Source organism: Nycticebus coucang, chromosome 9, assembly GCF_027406575.1.
Source record: "Nycticebus coucang isolate mNycCou1 chromosome 9, mNycCou1.pri, whole genome shotgun sequence".
NCBI lineage: Eukaryota > Metazoa > Chordata > Mammalia > Primates > Lorisidae > Nycticebus > Nycticebus coucang.
Genome location: NC_069788.1, coordinates 68,230,969 through 68,254,480, shown reverse-complemented (window position 1 = coordinate 68,254,480; position 23,512 = coordinate 68,230,969). Strand labels below are relative to the sequence as shown.

At 41.5% G+C, this 23,512-nt stretch overlaps 1 protein-coding gene across 3 annotated transcripts in view; it reads right to left on the bottom strand.

Annotated features, from left to right (window-relative positions):
* Positions 1 to 23,512, bottom strand: part of NEDD9 (neural precursor cell expressed, developmentally down-regulated 9) — a 176,960-nt gene that overhangs the window by 19,205 nt on the left and 134,243 nt on the right. For all 3 annotated transcript variants that reach the window (XM_053602565.1, XM_053602567.1, XM_053602566.1), the window contains one exon: positions 6,175 to 6,621. In XM_053602565.1, coding sequence (XP_053458540.1) covers positions 6,175 to 6,621 — 447 coding nt within the window. The remainder of the gene's footprint in view (positions 1 to 6,174; positions 6,622 to 23,512) is intronic.

The following is a 23,512-nucleotide window of genomic DNA, read 5'->3' as shown; positions in this document are numbered from 1 at the left end:
GCTTTCATTTCCTCTAAATCTATTTTTTACTTGTTGGTAGACAAGTCATACTGCTAACATACAGCAGTTAGTTGGCTGGTATCTGAGCGTTGCTCTGGGCAACCAGATTTCACAATGCCTCATATTCCAGGAAAGGAAATCCTTGGTTCCTTAGCCAACAGCTATGTGTGTACGTGTATGTATATGTATGGGTGTGTAGTTCATGATGACTAAGTGTCTACAACAGTACAAACACTGTCGCTAATCTACTTCTGGTTCTTATATTACCTTTCAGGAATGGGACTGGAGGACCTGGCTAAAACTTGTGAATCATTTCCTGCTAACGTTTGGATAAGTCTCATTTTGAAAGGTAGGAAATGGTCCTTAATAAGGATGTCATGGGGTTTTGGGAAATCTTAATATGACTTTAGTTTTTCTAGTGCCACCTCAGGGTAATAGTTGTCCCAGCATAGACTATCATGCATCTTGTATTGGCAAGCCATTAACATTTTTAAGGAGCCCATGAGTGCCCTTGAGATCAGTGAAATGTACAACATATTTGGGACCATAGAGGAGAGAGAAACTGCTGGGTTGTAAAGAGGAAGCTTCATGGAGGAGATGAACCTTGAAGTGGGTTTTAAAGACTGACTGGGGTTGCCCCATGGCTTACACCTATAATCCTAGCACGCTGGGAGGCTGAGGTAGGAGCATTGCTTGAGACCAGGAGTTCGAGACAAGCCTGAGGAAGAACGAGATTCCGTCTCTACAAAAAATAGGAAAATTAGCCAGGCATGGTGGCACACACCTGTAGTCCTAGCTACCCTGGAGGCTGAGCCAAGAGGATGGCTTAAACCCATAAATTTGAAGTTGCAGTGAGCTATGATGATGTCACTGCACTCCAGCCTGGATGACAGAGTGAGACCCTGTCTTAATAAAAAAACAAACAAACAAACCTAAAAACCATAAAAATACAACAAAACAAATGTTTGGGAGTTCACAAGTAGGATAGAGGGGTGAGGCATTCTAAGTAAATCACAGCATATTCAAAGGAAGCTCTGTTCCTCGGTGGAAAACGCCTAGTTCTTCTCGTAGGTGACCATAGAGGAGATAACCAGTCTCATTGTCTTAGTTGAGCTAAATGCACTAAAGGTAAAGCCTCAGATGAGCCTGACTTTACATCATCATGGTTTGCTTCAGGTACTCATTTATTGTGTATAGATAGTTACAATTACAGGAAACAGGTGGTGACATTTTCTAAGGCCCTGTGGGGGGAACTTACTGTGTATCATCTGACACCTCTCATACCAGGTGGTAATGAGTTGGACCATAGGCTTTGAACAAGGGTGGAAGTGTGATAAGATCAGAACCACCTTTCAGCTTGTATAGAGGTTAACTCTATTATAATACTTCACTTCTGGCTCCTGCCTTGTTCATTTATTCATTGGGCTCTTATCTGTGGGCTGAGACTCCACTGTGTACTAGAGCAATCAAGAGGCAGCCTTGGCTTCTGCCTTGACAAAGCTCATAATTTAGCCCAAACTGAACTTCAAAGGAGGCAAGCAAATCTCAATCCACCAGTTAGAAGGAAAGCGACATGTCTAATAATAAAGGCAGTATCATTCCCTTATAATGTTGTTCTTTTATAATGTTATTATAAGATATTATGATAACATTATTATAAAAGAATAATCAGAAAAAAACACATATAATTCCCCCATGCATATCAAGTGTGAAATGGATGAACTCAGGCAGTAGTGTCACTGACCTCTGGAGCAGAGAAATGAGACTATTTTAGACCCTTGGAGGCCTTTAGATTTTGGACATTTGGAGGTTTCATTCACCCCAAATCATTCCCCCATATTAAGTAGAATTTTTGCTTTTAAAAAATTAAAAACTTCTTTTCTTCTTTTATAATTTAGCTATTCAAATTATTTGACTATGACTAACTCCTTTAATTTAGAATTGCCTGTGAGTTTTTGGCAATTGTGATGCATATTTAGAAATCTTTGCTAAGTGAGAAAAACCTAACCTACAAATTGTTTTCAAATGAAATGAAATAGTTATGAGCTCTAAATTTAAAACTTAATGGGGGTAGATATGATACTGTTTCCTAGACATTTGTCTAAATGTTTATTAATTTGTATTTTTCAGCTTTTGTGTTTCATATTTTGGAGCCAAAAGATCTTTTATTCAGCTCTCAGACATTCTCGTTGGCCCTGTAGGCCTCCTACAATGCCTAATGGATAAAATGGCCTTGCACGCAAAACCCAGACTGAAAAACACTAATGAAATTAAGTTGTCAGTGTATGTAGTTTCCAGATAACTTCAAGGGTTCTTTTCTACCCATTGCAGAATTCTTGTAGAGCTGAGGACAGAGCCACACACTCAAAGGGTACAGCACATTGCTAGTTATAAAGTACAGTAGAACCTCTGTAAGTTGATCACCCAAGGGACTGTAAGTAATAACTGGTCAACATATAGGGGTGGTCAACATAAGGAACTAGGCTTTCTGTACTGAAACGTACATGTGGTGCATGTCCAGTCTATGAAAACTAGCTCAACTTAAAGAGGTGGTCAATGGACAGAGGTGATCAACTATGGAGCTTCTGGTGTATTTCTCTGTTTGGTGTGTAGTAAGAAATAGACAGGGCTGATATAGTTCAATGGAGAAAGGAAACAGAAACAAGGAGAGGAGAGCTCAGATTTTTAAGCCCCTGCTATGCTAAGCACTGTGCCATTCCATGTTCACAACAGCCCTCTGAGGTAGTTACGATCCTTCTCGTTTAGCAGATGAAGAAATCAAATCTTAGAGCAGGGCAGTAACTTTCAATGGATACAGGGAACCCTAAGTCAGCCTAACCATGAAGCCCACTCTCTTCCCAGAATTCTCATGCTGCTCTATTTCCTAAAGGGGTGAAGTTTATGAGTATCTTTCTTTCTCTAAATCTTGATTTAGTAAGTGATGAATGTCATTAGTGTGGATGGGATGCCAGAGGGTGGGCAGGGACTGGAGTTTCTTGGAGAGCCAAGTTGACGTGATAGAAGGCAAAATTCACTGTCTTCCTTTCTTCCCTTTATTATTATTATTTTTTTCTTAAGTGATTCATGAGTAGAAAAAACTGTGGTGGATGAAATTTCTGATGTCCACAGACTGTAGCAACATCAAAGGAGTTTGGAACTATGGAAAGTCCTGAATCACAATCATATCGGAACACATTCCAGCCCTTCAAAGTCTCTTTACAGTGATTCTCAGAGTGTAGGCCCAGACCACCTCCCCCAGCAGTATGCAGGGAGCTGGATAAAATTCAGATACCTGCGCCCCAGCCCAGACCTACTGGATTAGGCTCTCTGAGGAAAAAGACCTGGGAATCTACATTTTTAATTCACTTTTTCTACTTCTCTGGGTGGTTCTATGTTCATCAAAATTTTAAAACTATACTTCGGTGGTTCAGAACAAGATTCCACTGCCTCCACATTTTCTTGTTTAACGGCTTTTAAGGACCATAGCTTAAGCTACTAGGAATATTTAGTTCTGGGCTTGCCACCATTTTATAGATAGGAAATTAAAAGAGAAAATGAGCAAATTGCTTTATTTAGCAAGTTAGTAAAAGTGCCAAAATGAGAACTCAAAAAAAAAAAAAAAAGATAAAGCCATGCCTTATTCCCACTGCACTGCGATTATTTCTTGAGGCCTTGGTTTAAGTCATTGCTGTGATTCCCACCCACTAAGAAGATCCCACACAAGGGAGATATTGACAGAGGTTTTTAAAGCAGTTGCCTAGAAGGTTCAAATCACTTCTTTGCAGCTTAACCATCACAACTACGAAAGAAAACAAGGAGAGAAAGAAGGGAGAGCAGGAAGGAAGAAAGAAGAGAGCAGGGGCGAGAGAGAGAGGAATAGGGAAGGCAGGGAAGGAAAGGAAGGAAGAGACAAACTCACTCCAGTAGGGGTGTGAGCCAGCAGGTTGGGGACAGTGCAGAGAGGCACAGAGCCTAGAGACTCAGAGGCACTAAGATGCCTTCAAGGGGAGGTCAGGATAGCATGGGGAGTACTTGGTATTTGGCAGGGAAGGAGCCAGGACCTCTGCCTCTTGCCTTTCTTTCCCTTCCTGGCCAGACCACCTTAGACCCCCACTGCACTATGTTTCAGGCATGCCCTGCCCCCAGCTCTGGCTGTGCCCCCTGGAAGGGCTGGCAGAGGTCCTCTTCAGAAATTGGTTTCCTCCCGCTGGACTCATCTACCTTTTGCTAAACATAAAACATTCTACTGAACGTAGAGATAAAAAAAGTAAAACACAACATGAGGTCTGAGTGCCCTAGGGTCACCTTAGGCCCTTCATGGTAACTGAGGGAAGGTGAGTCCAAGTCTCGATCCTCTGAAAGGACGGATCCCAGGAGAAAGTCTGCAGGGCACCCACTGCAAATGTGATGGGAAGGAGTCTGAAGTTTTAGACTTCTCAGACTTGGAACCAAAAAAGTTGAGTCTAAAAAGGAAAACACGTCACCTCCCTGCCAAAATCAACTATGATGGAAGTTTAGAGCCCACCACTCTCAGCCAAGCATTTCCTGTTCTGGCCTCCCGTCTGCCTCGCACTGGCTCAGATGAGGGAGAGCTATTTTTAAGGTGCAAACAACTGGGACTAAGGATGAGAGAAGTTTCTTATTTATAGTTATACCTTTCAACTGTTCTTTTTCCCCTCTGGAGATAGAGGCCAGGTTTGGTTTTCCCTTTGAAGCTAAAACCAGGGCTTTGTAAAGGTCATGATTCAGCCTGTCACTTCTAGGCAGGCATCGATTGTTGTCCTGGGCAACACAAGTCAGAAAGCCATTCACCACTTCTTGAGGAATTCCTCCTACTGGACATATACTTGGCCGGTGCAACATACAAGCCCTTGAGAAGTGTTTTGTAAAATCAATTTTTGTATAAAAGGTGATTTGAAAATGCAATAGTAGTTTCACTATTCAAAGGAATCCAACAATAAATCTTTTTCCTTTTTGTTTTTTCAACAGTGGATTCTAATACCATACATACAGATAGTCCATCATTTTCATGGGTGTGTAAATTCAGACTTTGTATTAGATTTGCTGGAGGCAGGGTAAATCTGTAGTTAGTGTTCTAAGAGTCCACAGGCTCTTTCTGATGTCCAACTGCATCTTTCCTTTTGAAATTCAGGTTATTTTCTTATGCAGTGAAATTGATTCATTCTTAACAACAAACCTTGCAGCACCCATTGGAATTGGGCAGTAAATGAAGGAGAAAATCCCTCCTTTGTAACGCTCACAGAAGCATCATCTTGGTTTTGGCTATTACCCCCTGTCAGTCCACTGACATTATCTTCGCAGCATCTTTACCGGACATTGTCATGATGGCACATGTCTCCCTCACTGCAATGTAAGCATCACCTGGGCTTTGTTTGCTCTTTAATTCCTCACTGTATCACAAGCATCAAAACTATGTTAGAACACTCAACATTCATTATTCAATTAATGAATTTCTATTTATCTCGAGGTGCTATGGTATTTTGGCATTTAACTTGATACCCTCCTGAATCTTCTAATTCCATTATTTTCACCCACTGCCCCAGCCATTATTATAGAAATTATCTGAAGGACAAGAGGATGGCTTCCTTTCAAATTCACTAGTATCTATGTGTTCTAAATGAGTCAAGCTTTAAGCTGACAACTTTACAGAAAAAGTCAGTGAGTATGGCCTATTCCCAGCTTCCTTGCTCTCTCTATTCCTGGTGGGTCCTCTGACCAATGGGAGCATGGTTCATTTTTTGGCCAAAGGAGGATCCTTGCTGTATCATTTTGCTTGTACAAGATATGGTGCCTGTGTCACTCAATGAAGAAATGGAAAAGATGGGAAGCTATGTGAACACAGAAGCAGACAGATCAGAAAGATGGAGAGAAACAATGTAATGATCCACATGATCCAGAACCACACCAGAACTTAAAATGGCCATGATCAACAGTACTTGGCACATTGTGATTCAAGAATGTTTTGTCATCTGATGAATAGCACAATCATGCAGAAATGATGCCTAAGCTAGGGTAGTTACTATATTTACTTGTAGGAAAGTTATTATTCAAGTATTCAAGTATTCAAGTTATTATTTTGGGAACATTCCTATTGTTCCAAGTGCAATGGATATAAAAGAAAAAGAACAAAAATTCAGTTAGTTACTTACTTACATTTTTACTCAAGGTGGGCCCACTGGTTCCCCCAATGCTTCTTTGTACTGATGGTGGCACTTGATATACATCTTGTTCTTGGGTGCCATGGCCAGTGGGTACTTGGTAAATTCCCTGATTTTGGTAGGAAGGTGGCACTTGGTAGATGGTGTCTCGGGGGGCAACCTGGGGGTTTGGCACTTGATAGAGCTTCTGTTGGCTAAAGGCCTGGTGCATCAGTCCAGAAGCAGGCTGGTCATGATTGGAGGAGGCCTCCTGCACAGGACCAATCAGAAGCTTCACCCGGTTGCCTGGGACGATGCCCTGCCGACCGTGTAAGGAGCATAGCCACCAGCCTTCCAGACCTCCTGTGTTCTGCTCTATGACGGTCAGGATGTCTCCCTTGCGAAAGGCCAGTTCCTCAGCACACTCCGGGACATTGTCATATAAGGCCCTTGCCATAAGATTCTAAAAAGGAAGGAACAGAGGAAAATCATGTTAGAATATTAGATCAGCCCTTTTAGCACCTAAAGCCCACCCCCATATGGACAGGCTCACTTCCTGGAAGGGCAGAAGAATAAATCTGAACAATAACCTGTAAGGAGAAAAACAGATGGTGCAGACAAAAGACAGACACATACATACTGTGTCTGCCACCAATGACATCAGACGGCCTCCTTGGAAAAGCTCAAAACACCAGAAGAGTTCTTTCCTCTAGCAGGAGATGCCGTGCCAAGGAATTATGAGTAGTGCTTTTAGAGAGTTAGGGAATGGTTCGCTACACAACACATTTTTCTTCCCTTTTTAAAGTGAGCTTAAGGAGGAAAAAATTATTCCAAGATATTCAGACATACTACAACGAACGTGTCTCAATTTTTTTCATATACGTGGAGGTAAAAAGAATGAAAGAAAATCCGAAAAAGAATGAAAGAAAATCCCAAATAACACACAGTACAAATGGCATTTATATTCGGTGTTGAAATGTAAATTAAAGTGCATTTATATGTGCCTTGGCAAGGCTTAAAAAGTCTTACTCTCAGATGGTGAAGCGGTCTTTGGGTGCAAGGAGAACCTACAAGCCACAGTGATCAGCATGGAGTGCAGTGACAGTGGCTGACATCACCAGATTTGATGGCAGGGGCTACCAGGAATTCATTAGCACATAGATAGATGCCAGTTCTTTCTCTTATGGTTTTTTACTGATACCTTTCCTGCGGACTTCTCTTTACCTGCTTCTTTATCACGTATTCTTAAATCTGGCTATTCATCTCCAAAAGGCCGTGCCTTCCCCTTTCATGGGCCCTAAACACTCTCTCTCTTTGTACGAAGTCCTGTCTGGCACATTCAGTACTAAGCAGGCAGCCAAAGTAGGCATTCAGCACAGAGTGGGCAGGCAGTAGGTGCTGACATTCCTGGAAACCTTTCAAAGGCTCAGAAGATTTCATTTCTTGGCGTTAGTAATATTTCCCAGCATGCAGGCAGCCGTTCCCGCATGCCTGCCCCCTCCCCAGAGCACAGAGGAGCCAGGAATGCTATAAATTCATCGTAAGCACTTGGAAAACTCCAAGCGCTCTCTCCAGCCCTTCGTTAAAATGTTTGTATGCACTTAATGTCATTGAGGTGGGGCTCATTTATGGGAGAAAGGGTTGCTGATTGCATGGAGTAGGTATTTCACGCCATAAGATATTTATAGGATTTGGGGGGTCTTGTTTGGCCTTCTGTCTCTAGAAATGTGGACTTGATCTTTTCAGCCTTGTGCATTTTACATTTCTTTTTTTTTTTTTCTTTGAGACAAGAGTCTCACTATGCCGCCCTGGGTAGAGTGCCATGGTGTCACAGCTCACAGCAACCTCAAACTCCCAGGTTCAAGTGATCCTCTTGCCTCAGCCTCCTGAATAGCTAGGACTGCAGGTGCCTGCCACAACACCTGGCTCATTTTTATTTTTTTACTTTTAGTAGAAATGGGGTCTAACTCTGGCTCAGGCTGATCTTGAACTCCTGAGCTCAAGCAGTGCACCTGCCTCAGCCTCCCAAAGTGCTAGGATCACAGGCGTGAGCAACTGTGCCTGGCCCTTTTGTCATTTCTTTATAACAGACATACGTTAATCATGACCCCTGTCCCAACCCTGTAGCCACAGATCCGGCACTGTGTGTTCTTCTCTATCCAGAAGCTGCTGTGCTACATGAGGGCTCTGCACCCTGGTCAGTGGTTGGGAAGGGCTCCAGGGTGAGCCAGGCTCCTCTTTGTCACCTAGTTAAGGAAAGGAGAGACCCCCCCAGAGGACAGCCCTAGCTTTGTGATACTCCTCAACAATAAGGTTGAAGTTTTTTTTCTTGACGGTTATGAGATCCAGGAAGTATGGGACAAAGACAGGTGAGCGGTCAGGGAAGCTAAAGGGAAACCGAGGAGTGTATGTTTCAGGTGAAGGTTTTACTTAGTAGGAAGCTTTGGGTTCCTTCTAATAATTAAAAGTTCACATACATAAAGATAAAATTAGGTAGCATTCTACCCAGGTTTGTGCAACCATTTTAGGATGGTGTCATAATCTAAAATCTCTGCTGCTCTTCTTCCATCTTTTGGGTGTTCTGTGATTTCAAAGAGAAGTCATAGAGTTACAGAGGACCAGATTCTCAGCCCTTTGTACCAAAACGATCTCTTGAAATGAGTCTGGCAGAGTTGTATAGAGATTGTGGAGCAGAAGAGAGAGCTGACCACTGTGATCTCTGTCCCTTTCTCTGGGCCCATTCAACAACTGGGACCTGCTAGTAAGGAAGGCCTTAGATGAAATCAGAAGTAACCGAGTCGGGGCCAGTTCCATGGGAGCTGAGGGTTGATAGCTGTGCAATTATACTGGCTACAAAGAAGAGAAAGAAGAGAAACAGCAAACGGTAGAACAGTAAAGGGCTACAGACCTAATGGGTGTAAATCAGCTGGAGGCATTTGGAGTTGGGTCACTTCCAACTCCAGGGACACCATGAAGCATTGAAATAGAGCATGGGCCGGGCTAGATCAGATGTAGATGGAAACCCCTCGTGAGAGTAGCTCTGGACGCTCTTTGTCTCCTGCCTCTGTGATCTCCCCACCACCTGGTGAGCTGTGTGCTAATGTTTCTACACAGCCTTAAAAGCCGATGCTCAGGGGGCACTCTCAGAGCCCCACCGTCTGTGTTCGCGTGGGCACCACAGGGGGTTCTCCTGGGTGGTTGTCCTGACTTCCCGGCAGTCTTCCCCTCTATCCATAAAGATTAGGAGTCAGACAGAGACCCTGGCATGGCTAGGAGTGGCCCAACTCTAGGACCAGCCTACACCTAGGCACCCTCTGATAGATATTCTCAGCTGAGCTGAATAGGAGTTTGTGTTATTTAACACCTGTATAAGCTACAAACAGCCAATGTCTATATCCAGCCACTCTCCTAAATAGAAGATTTCAGCTCCAGAGACATTTAGAGATCTCCTGAACACAAGGTCCCTGTTTTACAGATAAGGAAACAGGTCTGGGGAGACCAGTTCATCATTTGCCCAAGGCCACACTGTCGGTATCAGAGATGGAAATAAATTTGTGGTTTTTATGGTTCAATTCTCTTTCCAGTTTGCTAAGCTGCCCTAGCTCCTCTACACAGTGTCCTTCTAACTGGACTGAATTCCATCACATAATAAAGTTCTGAAGATGACCAGTTCTTTTAATTCACCTACCTTCTTATTGAACTCTTGCCCCAATGCCAAGTATTTGACATCAGTAGACAATGGAATAAGTAGATGCTTAGGGGCTTGGGGCCTGGCTGTATAACTTAAGCAGATGCCTTCTCTCCGCTGTGCCTCAGTTCCCTATTCCATACAATGAGAATGAAAATGATGGCACCCAGCTCATGGATTTGCTATTAGGATTAAATGAGGTCATTCAAAGGAAGTACTTTAACATTGCCTGAAATTCAGTGAGCTAGTATGACTTTTATCCTCACAGTTCTTAATCTGGGCTTGGTTCCATTCTAATGATGCTATTCTATCTATTTTATACATATCTGATCTTTCTCTTGCTCACAATTACATTTTAGAACTGTCCATGAAAACAATATTTTTCCGAATTACAAACAAGTTCTGGTTACTCTGAACACGTATTGAGTATTTGCCTACCTTTGCCTACAAACAGCAATAATAAAACTATTGGTTGTATTCAAGAGACCTTCTGAGATGAAATAATAATGTTACTGGATTACTCATGGATAAATCCCAACAGATTCTAACAGAGATGATACATCAGAAGGCAGGGCAGACATGGGTAAGGACTGGGCTTTTGAAAATATTTGGTGTTCAAGAGTTCGGTAAGAACATAGGCGAATTAACTTCAACTGGAACAGAGACCATCTCATTCAAAAGTACAAATACCTCATAAGTGGGCAAATCAAGAGTTAATTCTTCTGGGGAGGAGGTGGAGGGACTCTCTCCTTCAGTACAAAGGTCTGATTCCTTGAGGCCACAAAGTCAGAAGCTGATTATCTGAATAGCTTAGAAATCCCCAAGAGAGGCAGCCTGTCTATTTAAGATCTGCTCCTTCTCCCACCCTTGAATATTTATCTCCAGAGTAGGGAAGGTCAACACAGAAACAAATCAAGGAGAGATAAGAGAGCATGTAATTCTATATCCAGTTGGATGGTTAACTTACAGAGATCAGCAGTTAGAGCTTGGCAGAGCACCAGAACAGTTGGGGGCACAGAGCTTGAAAGCCACAAGGAACTCCAGGCAATTATAGTCCAATCCTTTTACTTTACAAATGAGAAAAATGAGGCTCAAGAAGTTAATGATTTGCCAGGTCACCTGGCAAGAAAGTCTTAGAGCTGGGACAAGAATTCAGGCCTCCTGTTCTAATTCCAGGTCCAGAATTAGGACAGAATTTAGCAAAGTCAAAAGCATATGCTACCAAAGCTGTGGCTACAATCAGGATTAGAAATTGGCATTGTGGATCATAAACTCTGTCTGAGGGAACCCTAATTGTAGCAGCTTCTAGCATCAATCCCCAAGTTTTCTCGAAACTCTGTCCTCCTCAGGCCTTCACGATATCACCTCCTCATTCTCCCTCTTCTCTTGACCACTCATCCTTCTGTTCTGTCCTGAACCAGTTTTTCCCGGATCCCTTAAGTGATCATATTCCAAAGGGATCTTTTCCTTGCACCTTTGTCTTCTCCTCTGCCTGCTTGCCCTCTACTGAAAACCTCTCTGTGCCATGGCTTCTGAACACAAGATGGTACCTAACTCCATAGCTCTGGCCCACACATTTCTTCTGAACTGCAGTCCCTTATTTCCAATTGTCTAATGAGCATCTTCATCTCTGATCCAAAAAGTGCGCAGCCTCTTCTCCTCCTTTGCCTTGCTTGGAGGAGTTGTCCCCAGGGACCTTTTGAGGTTTGCTGAGTCTCTTCCTGACCTGAAACCCAATCATCTTGGCCCTGCCTTCTGCCTCACTGCTACCCCTAATTCAGGTCTTCAGCAACTTTGTTTTTTGTTCCGGAACACACCAATTGCTTTGCAACTGGATTTCCTGCATTCAACCTCTTCCCACCTCAAAACCAGGCTTCCACATATCCAGGATGGTTATCTTGCCCAAGCCTGTCTTCTCATTTCCCTTCCCAGTTCTCTACTGTACTATTCTTTGCTGTGTGGCTAGGACTGCTCCATTCAAGACTCCTTAAGTTCAGGGATGCTATATAATTCCTTTTACATTTCCAGAATTTTAGCCCAGTGTCTGAAAAAAAAAAGCACATGCGTTTAATAGACATGTATTAAATGTTTGCTAAATTGAAATGGGTACTGGACTCTGATTTCTTGGTTTTCTGTAGGGAGGGTGAAATTATTTTACTTAGAGAATTCAGCAAGACATTTGGTTAAAATGTTCAGGTGGAAGTGGGGAAGATGAACTAACCAGAGAGGTAAATGGATGCCCGCTGTTCAAGCCTCATAGCCAGAGAACACGAGAGAGAGTGAGCAGTAAAGTGCCTGCCCTCCCTATTAAAACGGGATGATGACGCAGATGGGGATCCTGACCCCCCTGAAACTAGTGTTCACAACTACTGAGCAAACAGGAAGGCCAAGAGGAACTGGCCATCCCAGTGAGATTAAACACAATGGTCTCTTTTAAGAGCCTTTCTCCCTTCAGCGCAGCAATCTGCTTCTGGCCGTAGGTGACAGAGTGCCTTTCAAATACTTTGCCAGAATGTTTGGGTTCTACTGTTCCTGGTTCTCAAGCAATGCCTGAGAGTGGGAAGAAAGTGCTGAGAACACATGGGGCAGGATGGCAGGTACAGAGCGCTCAAGGCCACAAGACACTTCCCGGCCCTGTGCCTCCCAACTCCTCCCTCCCCTCACCCATGAAAATATCAAGAAAGCTTATTCCTTCCTACTGCCAGGGAAACTAACTGCTTTTCCAAATACAGAGAGGCATGACTTGTAATTTCCATGACCATTCATGCTGTTCTTTGAAGAGAAATGAGACACAATGGCTGGTGTGTCACCCACTGATGGATAGCATCATCAGTGGTGTGGCTTCCTCCTATTCTTTTTACTTCATCCTATATTTATCATGCAGTAGATCCTGCCAATGCCTTGGGGCTGCCACATTCTCAAAGACATGACTTTCCTGTACCCAACCCCCAAACTTCAGCCCTGGACTCTGGTGGATCTGCGTGTCTGCGTGCGCACAGCCTCAACAGACCCTGAGAAACAGACACACTGGAGGAAATGGCCATTGTCAAGGAAATCAGCCCTAAAGGAAGCAGCTTGGAGAAGAACAGCATCCAGGTCAGTCTCAGGGCACACTGGGGAAGAGAGAGAAAGGCTGTGTGCTTTTGTTCACACTGACAGAAATCAGCTTCTCTCTGAGGACTGAACACCGTTCTGGTCATGTTTCTCCTCTCCCTCTCACCATCAGCTTTGGGACAGAGCAGGAGACCTTTCCCCAAAGAAGGAAACAGCCATAGTCAGAAAACATGAGTGTCTACAAGCATCTGGATTTCAGTTCTTGGAATTCTTGGTTTATACCTAGGTTCTTGCATCTGAAGATCTGGAATGAGGAATTTTTTTCAGTTGGCTCCTCTGGAGATTAACTAGCAGACATGAAGTGTTCACATGTAGGAGTTAGAAGATACCGTATGATATGATCCAAGTATTTTTCCCAGCGATTTTTCAATTGTGTTCTGACCCACTTTCTTTTTAAATTTCAGATTAATATGAGGGTACAGATCATTAAGTTATGTAATTTACACATGAGAGGTTACAATCAGAGTTGTAGCTGTATCCTATACCCAAGGAGTGTGCCATAAATCCATGCAATGTACCCATCGGATGGGAAGCGACTGAACTCCCTCACTCCCTCCCCACTTCTTGAATTTAATTGAGATTTTCTCTCCCGGACATACTTTTCATTAGGTGATCTGACCACAGAAAGGTTGGGTCTCATGAGTTTTTACTAATCCCAATTATAATTCTGACTACAGGTGAGAGGTGTTCAACATTTCCCATTAAACTTCCCAGGCACCGGAGTGCATTTTAGCCAAAGATTTTATTTTGCAAAGTGCTTTTTTTCTAAACCCCTATGACGGTCACAAAGCCTGCATGAGTATTTCGGACCTGCTCTGAATCTTTATGTCATTCACTTTGCTCTGTGCCCTCAAGTTTTCCTAGATTTGTCCAGCTTTATGAACTTTAGCTATGGCATTCTCTACTGAGCATTTCTGAGTGGGAGAAGGTGTAAGAAATATGCCATTAGATACTTGCCTCCCAAAAGTCCTCTCTGACATGGCACAGGACACTACTAAGACTCCCTTTATGCACTGTAGGGAAGCACCCCGTGTGCCTTTGGGAATCTTTTTTTTTTTTTAGACAGAGCCTCAAGTTGTTGCCCTGAGTACAGTGCCCTGGCATCACAGCTCACAACAACCTCCAACTCCTGGGCCTAAGCGATTCTCTTGCCCCAGCCTCCCATTTTGTTTACCAACAAGAGCCTAGAGCAAATTATTTACTTTGTGTAAGAAAAATGAGAAATGGGTTGGTAGGTGAGCATGCAATATATATGTGTGTATGCAACTCACAAACTCACAGTCAACTTCTGTTATTTCTTGGCTCATGGTAGAAGATGGATTTGCTTACAATATTTAGGAAAAATGAATTAGCTTCTCCTTAAAATTCTGATGATCATAAATGATATACATGTTTTTAAGGGCTTAATTATCCACTCATCTGTGGTCTTTGAGATTTACCAAAGCAACCCCTTTGGTTCTTAAAGAAGGTGGAAAACACATAGGTATCTATAGGTATTAGAACCAGAAGTCATCCACAGCTTGATGAGAATTAACTAGAGTAGGATTTTAGAGTAAGAAGGAATCTTACTCTATTCTCTTTATTTTACAGCCTGAAGGGTCTCATATTAAATTAGAAGCAGGGTCAGAGGTAGCATCTGGTTTCTCTCTTACTCTAGAATTCTTTTCCCTAGACCAGAATGCTCTCCCTGAGAATCTTTACCATGTTAGAATTTAGCACTGCTGCTAGCAAGCCTTTGAATTTATAAGCATTTGTCCTGGGTTGCTTGGTTTTGATAGATTTCAGTAGAGTATATTGGCAAAAGATCAAACACAGGGGCAGGCACAAACTGCTTTCAGGGTTCTGTCCCTGGATAAATCTGACAGGCGCCATATAATGATGAAGGCCTGACACCCACTCACCCAAAAGATAGGTTTCATTAACAATAAAACAACTATCTGGACTTCAGCCAACATTACAGCGTAGGCACTGGATCCTATCTATCTGCCTGTCTAGACAAATCCCTCTAATATCCAGGTACTTAGGAAAGAAAAATGAGAATTGAGTTATAATAGAGTAGAAGACTCTAATATACTATATTACAGTGTATTTCCAAAAATGATATCATTTCTCAAGTCAAAACGCACAAGTTATAATATTCAATAAAGTATGTGAAAGAAGAAAAAGATGTTTCCATTTTTACGTTCTCATCTATCTTATCTTTTTGCACCAAGCGATGCAGCCCAAAGTTGTATCTAAACTCACCAATACAAATGCCCACACATCCTGGCGACCCTCATCTGTCTCCCACTCAGTTAATATAATTGGGATGCCACCCTTCTCCGGAACTCATTTGGATGTCACCTGACCTGGGTTTGTTTGGTGCCCATCGCTATTGTCTACTTTACCTGTGAGGTCCTCAAAGAGTTTTGAAAAACAGTTGGCTGAGAGGTGTGTACAGTCACATACTGTCAGCATTGCAGCTGACCTGCCTCTAGGAAAACCTTTAGAAGCTGCAGCTTCTCAGCTAGAAGACAGGAAAGATGGCAGGAGCAAAGGAAACCTCAAAAGGGAATCATTCAGTGCCGAGGTGTAGAGACCAGCTCTTACAATGGACATTTTATGCACCAGTTTATGAGACTAAAATGGCATCCCTAAAGGCCCAGCTGTAAATGCATGTTCCTTTACATGACTGGGTCCATGCACAGAGAGAGAAGCCAGAGGTAAGCTTCAGAGAGTTCGAGTTAGCTGAGAGATGTTATGAAGGTTTTGCATTTGACTTGAGTGAAAACCTGTGCTTCTTAGTACTTAATGGCATCCGCTTGGACAAATTGGTCCTAGGTGTATATGTAGGAAGAGCAGGTTACTTTTTGTTAGGACCTATGAAGCTCAATATCAGTCCTGATAAAATTGTGGCATACAGTTCTCTGGTGGTGTTTTTGTGCTTCTGTTACATAAAACCAGTAAGACAATTTTTTTTTTTAAGCAGAAAGAAGGAGAAGAAATTATACCAGTGGTTCTCAAGCAGGGGAGATTTTTTTGTTCCCTTAGGAGACATTTGGCTACGTTTAGAGACATTTTTTGGTTCTCACAGTATGTGTGTGTGTGTGTGTTACTGGCATCTAGTGGGTAGTGGTCAGGGAGGGTGCGGAGCATCCTACAATGCACGTGACACTGAAGAATTCTCCAGCCTTAAATGTCAATGGTGCTGCGGTTGAGAACCCCTGGATAGAGGAATGGGCACGAGACTGAATTAGGAGAGTCTAGCCTGCATCCTCATATGTCAGACTAATGACGATGAAATCCCTGCTGTTCGTGCCTCTGTTTCCCCACCTGCAAAATGGGGATAATAAACAAGTTCTTCTTTAGAAAAACATTCTGAGGACTCATGAAATTACACACGTGAGGTGCTCTGATTTCTGTAGAAGAAAGAGTCCCTACAAAATCAAAGCACAATTACTATTACCACAGTATGGTGAGCTCATTATGTCTTAAGAACTGTATTCCTCCCCCTCAGAAAAAAAAAATGTTCCTCCGGGTATAAAAATAACAAACCAAAAATGATCTCATCATGATTACACCTGCCACACCAAAAAACAGACACAGTTCAGAGAAACAAACTTCTTTCCCTTCAGCAATGAACTAAGCTGTGTCTGTAATTAAGATCTTAATAAGGGAGGCAGGAGGCGTGAGGCAGAGGCTGCAGGCTGGGAGGCACACAGCTGCTGCCAGGTCTCACGCAAGGGTAACCGGAACCCAGTGCTTCTCATTGCTCAGCACTCTCAGGTGCGCCAAGCAAGTCCATATTTTAAAATGGGCTTGCCTTCATTTCTGAAGATGCCTATCTCTGTAAGGAAAAAGAAAAAGGAGCACCTTGTTAGTTACCAGCAAATGTTTAAATAAAACCCTAACGTCTTAGTTTCTTGCAAAAGGCAGCCATAAGGGTGATAGGCTAATGCCTTTAACAGTTGACTGATCTCAGGACCAGCTCTTGTCAATTGCCTATAGAGTGGTCATGTGTTCCTGAACTTTCCAAAACAGCCCCCAGTTTCAAATATCCTTCTCATTGTCAGACCATATGTCCCATGTTTTTCTTTGTAAAACACAGAGGCATACCTGCAGAAATTATGCGTATTTTAGACCCCGAACAAAGCGTAGTTGTATGAGTATGTTTCTTGCTAATGGATCTGCATTGGTGGAATTTAGGATTGGGGAGGGAAAAAAAAGAGGCATCACACCTCCTGCCTCGCTTTTTAAGATCTTTATTACAGACACAGCTTAGTTCATTGCTGAAGGGAAATCAAAGAGTCTTTGATTTAGTCAATATACACGTTTTCTGTTTGACATGATGATCTCTGCAAGGAAATGATATATATAATTAGTCCAGGGCTAATATATATAAATGATATATATATATATATAGTCCAGGGCTTCTGGGCCTCTGGGCCTCTGGGGGATTGTCTCAAAGTTGAACTTCCCAGTGTGTGAGGTTATTACAGGAAGAAGGCTGTTCTGCTGCCTGTGCCCCTGAAGCCCACTTAAGGGTATGCCCATCATACTGTGTTCTCAGTGCAGAGGATCAGAGGAGCAGAGATTGACACTGAAGTTCTACCCCAGGGGACCACTCCAGGGAAAAGACACCTTCAACGTCTTGCAGTTGTGCTGGGACAGCAATACTGCCGAGCTCTCAATCATGCCACAACAGGTAGTAACAAGAACAAGTACAAAATTCATCACCAGGTGACTGACATGTCCTGACACCGAACCAATAAGTCTAATAAGTCTGCAGTGTCTCGAAGTCCGCTTTGCTGGACTTTGTTTGTTATCGTTATTTTGGGAGGCGGAAGATGTTGGGGAGCAGAGAAGCCCAGCTCATTCTTGATTAGTAGAGCACAGAGCCCCGAGATAAGGCCGAGTTAACCACATCTCCCATGGGCATGAGATGCTAAATTAAAGGGTAACAAACTGACTACCACAAATCAGTGAGATCAATTTGTTAAGGATTAACAAACTGACTACCACAAATTATAATTGCCAAAAGATTGCAAAGGCTGTCCACCTAACGAAAAGAAATTATGAAAAATATTAATGATATACCATACTGTCCATATATGTAATTCCTTAATAAGAAGAAAGGAGATCTGGTTCAAATCTAAACCTTACATGTGTTTTGGTTATTGCAACTTTCTTTCTTTTCTTTTTTTTTTTTTTTTTGAGACAGAATCTTGCTCTGTCACCACAGTGGCATCATCAAAGCTCACTGCAACCTCAAACTCCTAGGTTCATGAGATCCTCCTGCCTCAGCCTCTCAAGTAGCTGGGACTACAGGTGTGTACCACTGTGCCTGGCTAATTTTTCTGTTTTTGTAGAGATGGGGCTCTCAGAATCCTGGCCTCAAGCAATTTTCCTGCCCCAGCCTCCCAAAGTGCTAGGATTACAGGTGTGAGCCACAGTGTACCTGGAGGGTTACTGCAAACTTTCTATTGAGCTATACAGATAACCCCTCCAACCCACCCTACACATACACAAGAAAGAAGAAAGGAATTAAAATTTATTTTAAAGGGAACCATCTGATACTTTTGATGTTTGCAAGGCTTACACTTCTACATATTCATGGTTGCTCAATCTTTATTTCACATAAAAGACATTTTTGGTAACATCTGTCAGCTATTACCTTGACATGTTAGAAATATCAGGAGATGTTCTAATTTGCATGTTAGAAATATCAGGAGAAATTCTAATTTGCAACACTAAGAAGATACGCAAAGAAATATGACACGTCCAAATCTACTGTACCCAGCCTTTGGATAAGGATCATGAACCACTTACTTAGACACCATTTAATGATCATTAATGATTGTGGAGAGGATTGAGGAGAAAGACTGGGATTTAGTAGTCTATGGTCTCAAGCATATGTATTAAAAAACATTCCACTGGCATCTCCATGAGAACTCCTTCCATCCTCACCTCAACCATGAAAAATTGCTGTCGTCACCATCACTGTTCATGTTTTCTAGAGAGCCTGTTCCATCTTCCTCAAATTCACCTAGATTGCAAAACTATCTTCTAAAGGATTCACCCTTTCCAGTGCAGGGTGGAAAATCTCACCAATAAGGTCATTTATCTTAAAATGAAGATCCTTCAGGAAGATAGCCTTTTGCAGCTAGGCTGCAACGTTCCCCAGTGTGTGGAGTCCTAATTAGCCAGTAGGAATTTCTGCAGAGAGATGACTGGAATGTTCAAAGTAAATAAGATGGAGGGAGGGTATTGTTGACAAAGTATAAGCAGAGTTTCTTGTCTCTCTCTCTTTTTTTTTTTTTAGTCCCCTTTTCATGCCATACTCTTTTCAACCATCTATCACCTAGGAAACCGTCAGCTAGTCTCTAGTATTTTGAAGAGAATGAGAATTCAATTTGGGAATATAGTCTTTCTTCCCAAAGGCCACATTTCATTTGTCTTGTCAAGGAGGCCTGGTAATTAACTCTATGTGTTCTTTGCAGAATCGTGCCTCAGTTCTAGTGGTTGGCATTTCAACCCAGTTTGTTTAGGTTTATTTCTAACCCTAAAAGTATCTAAAGATAGATAGCCAAGACATCTTGCTTTATATTTACATCACTTTAATTGACTGCAACAGAGTGAGGGATAGTATTTACCCCAGACTTCTCATGTCCCCCTCAATATACCTTCCTTGAATTGTTACCTCTAGTTTTGAAAATTGAAGATTTTCTCTTTTCCTAACATTTTTTGTTAGGGGTAAACAATTTTAGTGACTGTCTCCTCTTAAACCTTCATTTATATAATACTTCCGTATCTATATATCTGTACATCTGTATGTATATACATATACATCTTATACCATCACATAATAGCTGTCATTTGTTAAATGCCTACTATCTGCTAGAAACTGACCACTGTCATATGTCATATCCTTGTGACTGTCTGATCAGAGAGGTGTTATTACTCCTGTCTTACAACGGAGGAAACAGAGGTTTCAAGTAGCTTGTGTCAAATTAAACAGTTAAAAAGTAATAAAAGTGGGATTTGAAACAAAACCCATTGTTCTTTCCACTATGCCATACAGCTTTAAGACCCTTTTAAATGGATATTTGCATATATATTTATATGATTCAACATCGAATCTGATATTTGTTGAGAACCCATTGTGGGCAAGGTCCTGTAATTTCAGGAATATCAAGTCTTATTAATAACAATAAAGAAAGCAAGACATTAATATATTAGCAAGCAGGGCTATCTGCTGTTAGGGCCCTGTACAATACACAGGAGTATTAGACTGGGCTGTGGACTAGACCTCACTGCTCAATCATCTTAACCTAGTAACTGAGGTTTTGACATAATTCTGTTATGGAGCCTTGAATCTATACTGTCTTTCAACATCTATTGAGCATCTACTATTCCAGGACAACTGGGTCCAGCTAGCATGGTCTACTTACTACACGCCAAAACCACAGTGAGTATTTTATTCACATACTATCTCAGACCTTAGAACAATAATATAAGGTAGTTGTTACTATTCCTATTTCATACATAAAATTGAATCTCAGCAAGCTTAACTTGCCCAAGGTTACAGAACTTTAGGCCACAAGAAACAGAAATGCCTTTCTCCAAAGTCCATTCTCTATCTTGCCTCTAATACAAGAGCATAAAAAACAAGTCTCTGCCCCATCAAGTTTCACAGATCCTAGATCATGCTTTTTATTCAAGAGATACAAGACTGGGTTTGTCATATTCTATGGGGTTTGCTTAAAGCCAGACAGCCTCAGTAGGCCAGTTACAGGTATCATTTAGATAGCGACTTGATTGAAAGGGGTTAGTAAGTAAGGTAGTGCTAACAAAGTAGGGCAGAGGTGAACAACATAAAAGCCTATTTTGAGATTATAGGACAGTCTAGGAGACAAAGGTTTAAGCTTTTGATTATTCTATAGAGAGGATGGATGAGGAGATTTTATTAGTCATGTAGGCACAGAGACAGGGCCAAATGAATGGGGCAAAAAGAACCAAGATTTCTCATTGCAGAGTCCAAGGAGAGGGAAAGGTGAGATTACAGGATGTGCATTAAAGTGTCACCTCCATGTGGGTGGGGGAGGCCAACCCTACAGTAGTTAGATATTAGAGAAGCATAAAGAATGCTTGAATAAAAAAGTGAGAATCAATGAGGCCATAAAGGCGGAAAAAGAGAAGAGAATTTGCAAAAAGGCTTGCAAAGTACAGAGAAAGATTCTTTTTTAGAAGACGTGGGTGTTTGTGGAGGGGTGTGCGTGTGCAGACAGGAAACCACAAAATTCTTACAACAGGACCAATGTGTATTCCAGTAAGGAAAGGATGCTAAATGAATCCTTGGCATGCTACACACCCAACAAGTTGGTAACTTTGGTATTATTGGAACACCTTAAGTTCTATAGAGTTTCATCTCTGTGTAGGTAAGTCATTTAGTTCTGTAAATGGGTTTGCTAAATAAATAAATGCATAAATTTCATAAGTAACCAAGTTGACATTTCTTATCACATCTTTACATGTTTTTAAATTCATAGATCTCATACAAAATTTAAAAGGGAGAGGGACAGGAATCCAAAATTTGTATAAAAAAATCAGTTAGAGGAAAATAAAAAATTTAAAACCAAAAATATCAAAGTAAGGAAAGAGTTGGAAGTTCCATAGGTTATAGATGACCATATATCATTTATATCAGAGACTCTCTAGCATTTTTTTCTCAAGCTAGTTTGGGAAAATAAAAATATATTCCAAGTGCCCTCACATTTTTAAAAAAAAAAATATATAATACATACTTCCTTTCCCTGACCTACCTGATTCAAGCAGAACACAAGAATCCGAAATCCAGAATGTAACTTTCTTAATTATATTGTAAGTTACATCTGTAATTTTTCTTCAGTCAGCATTTCAAGAATAAATTTGTTGTATGGTAGACTAGATGAATAATTTGGAATTTTAATTCCAAAAGGCACAGAAGAGTGCAGAAGTTTGGCAAAGCCACAAAATCTGTTCAGTGGTTGGAGGCCAGACATTAGCTTGGGACGCAGCCAACAGGACTGAGCCTAAGGTGGGTGGGGTCTGAGGGGGCTCGCTTGCACAACGTGGGCAGAGTCGCGGGCTTCGAACACAACTGCGGCACAGACCTCCTATCACCCTCCTGACAAACAGCAATGCCCATCTACCTCCAGACTCTCAGAAAGAAGCCTTCCCTGGGCAAGCAAACTGAAGCCATGAGGCAACCCCTTCCTACTTCCCATTTAGAACACGCTGTCTATATTAAGGGGATTTTGTGGAAAATTTAATAAATTAACCCCTCATAATTTATTTTATCTGGTGCATTAAGTACTTATGACAATGACTGCAGCCTTTCCGTGGACAAAAGAAAAAAAATACAATGAAATAAAGGTAGACTTTATATGTGCTAACCCAAAAGGTTTATCCAAAGTAATAGCTTACATTCCACTGTTCTCACTATTAGATTATTGCAAATGCATCGCTGCCTGGCCTGGAGCTGTGTATATTGTATATATTAAGTGCAAAAGGAGTAGAGGTTGGTGGTCCTGTAGTTAAGCTCCCTGAAGCAGTCAAACCAGATAATCAGGTTAACAGCAACAAGAAACTTATAGGACCTGATTCATAAATCTCTCAATGAACATTTTTAAGTCTGTGCTAAATTTATAGTACGTAGAGCAACATAGTGTTTTAGAGATAATCCCTGTCTCCGGGATTTTACAGTCTAATAATTATCTGGTTTTACTACATAAGTGGCTCAAATTAAACAAATAACTGCCAAACATTCATTTCACTGCGCTTTGCAGTTGCTATCTTAAAAAAAATAAATTAGAGTCTATCCCGCAGGAATAGTCTGGATCAAAGAATCTTGAACTTTCTAGGAGAAAAAAACACTACTCAGAAGGATATGTTAGGAAGTCCAAATTATTTCTCTTTCTCTTAATAGAAGTTCAAGTCATGATGAGTTCAGTGCCATATCATCTCAGTTCTAATTCCAGCTCAGTACTTTCTAGCTGTGTGGCCTCAGGTAAATTACTTAGCCTCTCTGTGCCATTTGAAAATGAGTATAAAATAATACCCACCTTGTTGAGTTATGAAAACAGTTAAATATGACAATCTTGTATCGTCATGGTCTCAATCAAATGTTATCACTCCACTACTTTTGTGTTATCTCCTTTACTTGAAATAACAAAATTCTCTCTTGAAATAAAGCTGTCCATTATTAACCAGAGAGAAAGTAGACTTCACAAGAAAAGGAAAGTGGATTGCTCCAACTATTAGTTCATTTTTATAGTCACCATAAGGTGTCAAGTGTCATTTGTTGAGTTGATGGAGTCAACATTTTTCTGGCAAAGGTGTCCACAAGCTGATAAAAAATCATATATTTACATCATTTGGCAAAGGTGTTCAATACAGGTAAGACCCAGCAAAAAGGCAGGTTTCCTACATCATTGTGAATGGAAATCTACATCATGGGTTGTGAGATTTTCTTTTCATAAAGACTAAATTCAGTGTTAATTTCAGCCATTTATACTTTGCAGTAAAGTACGTA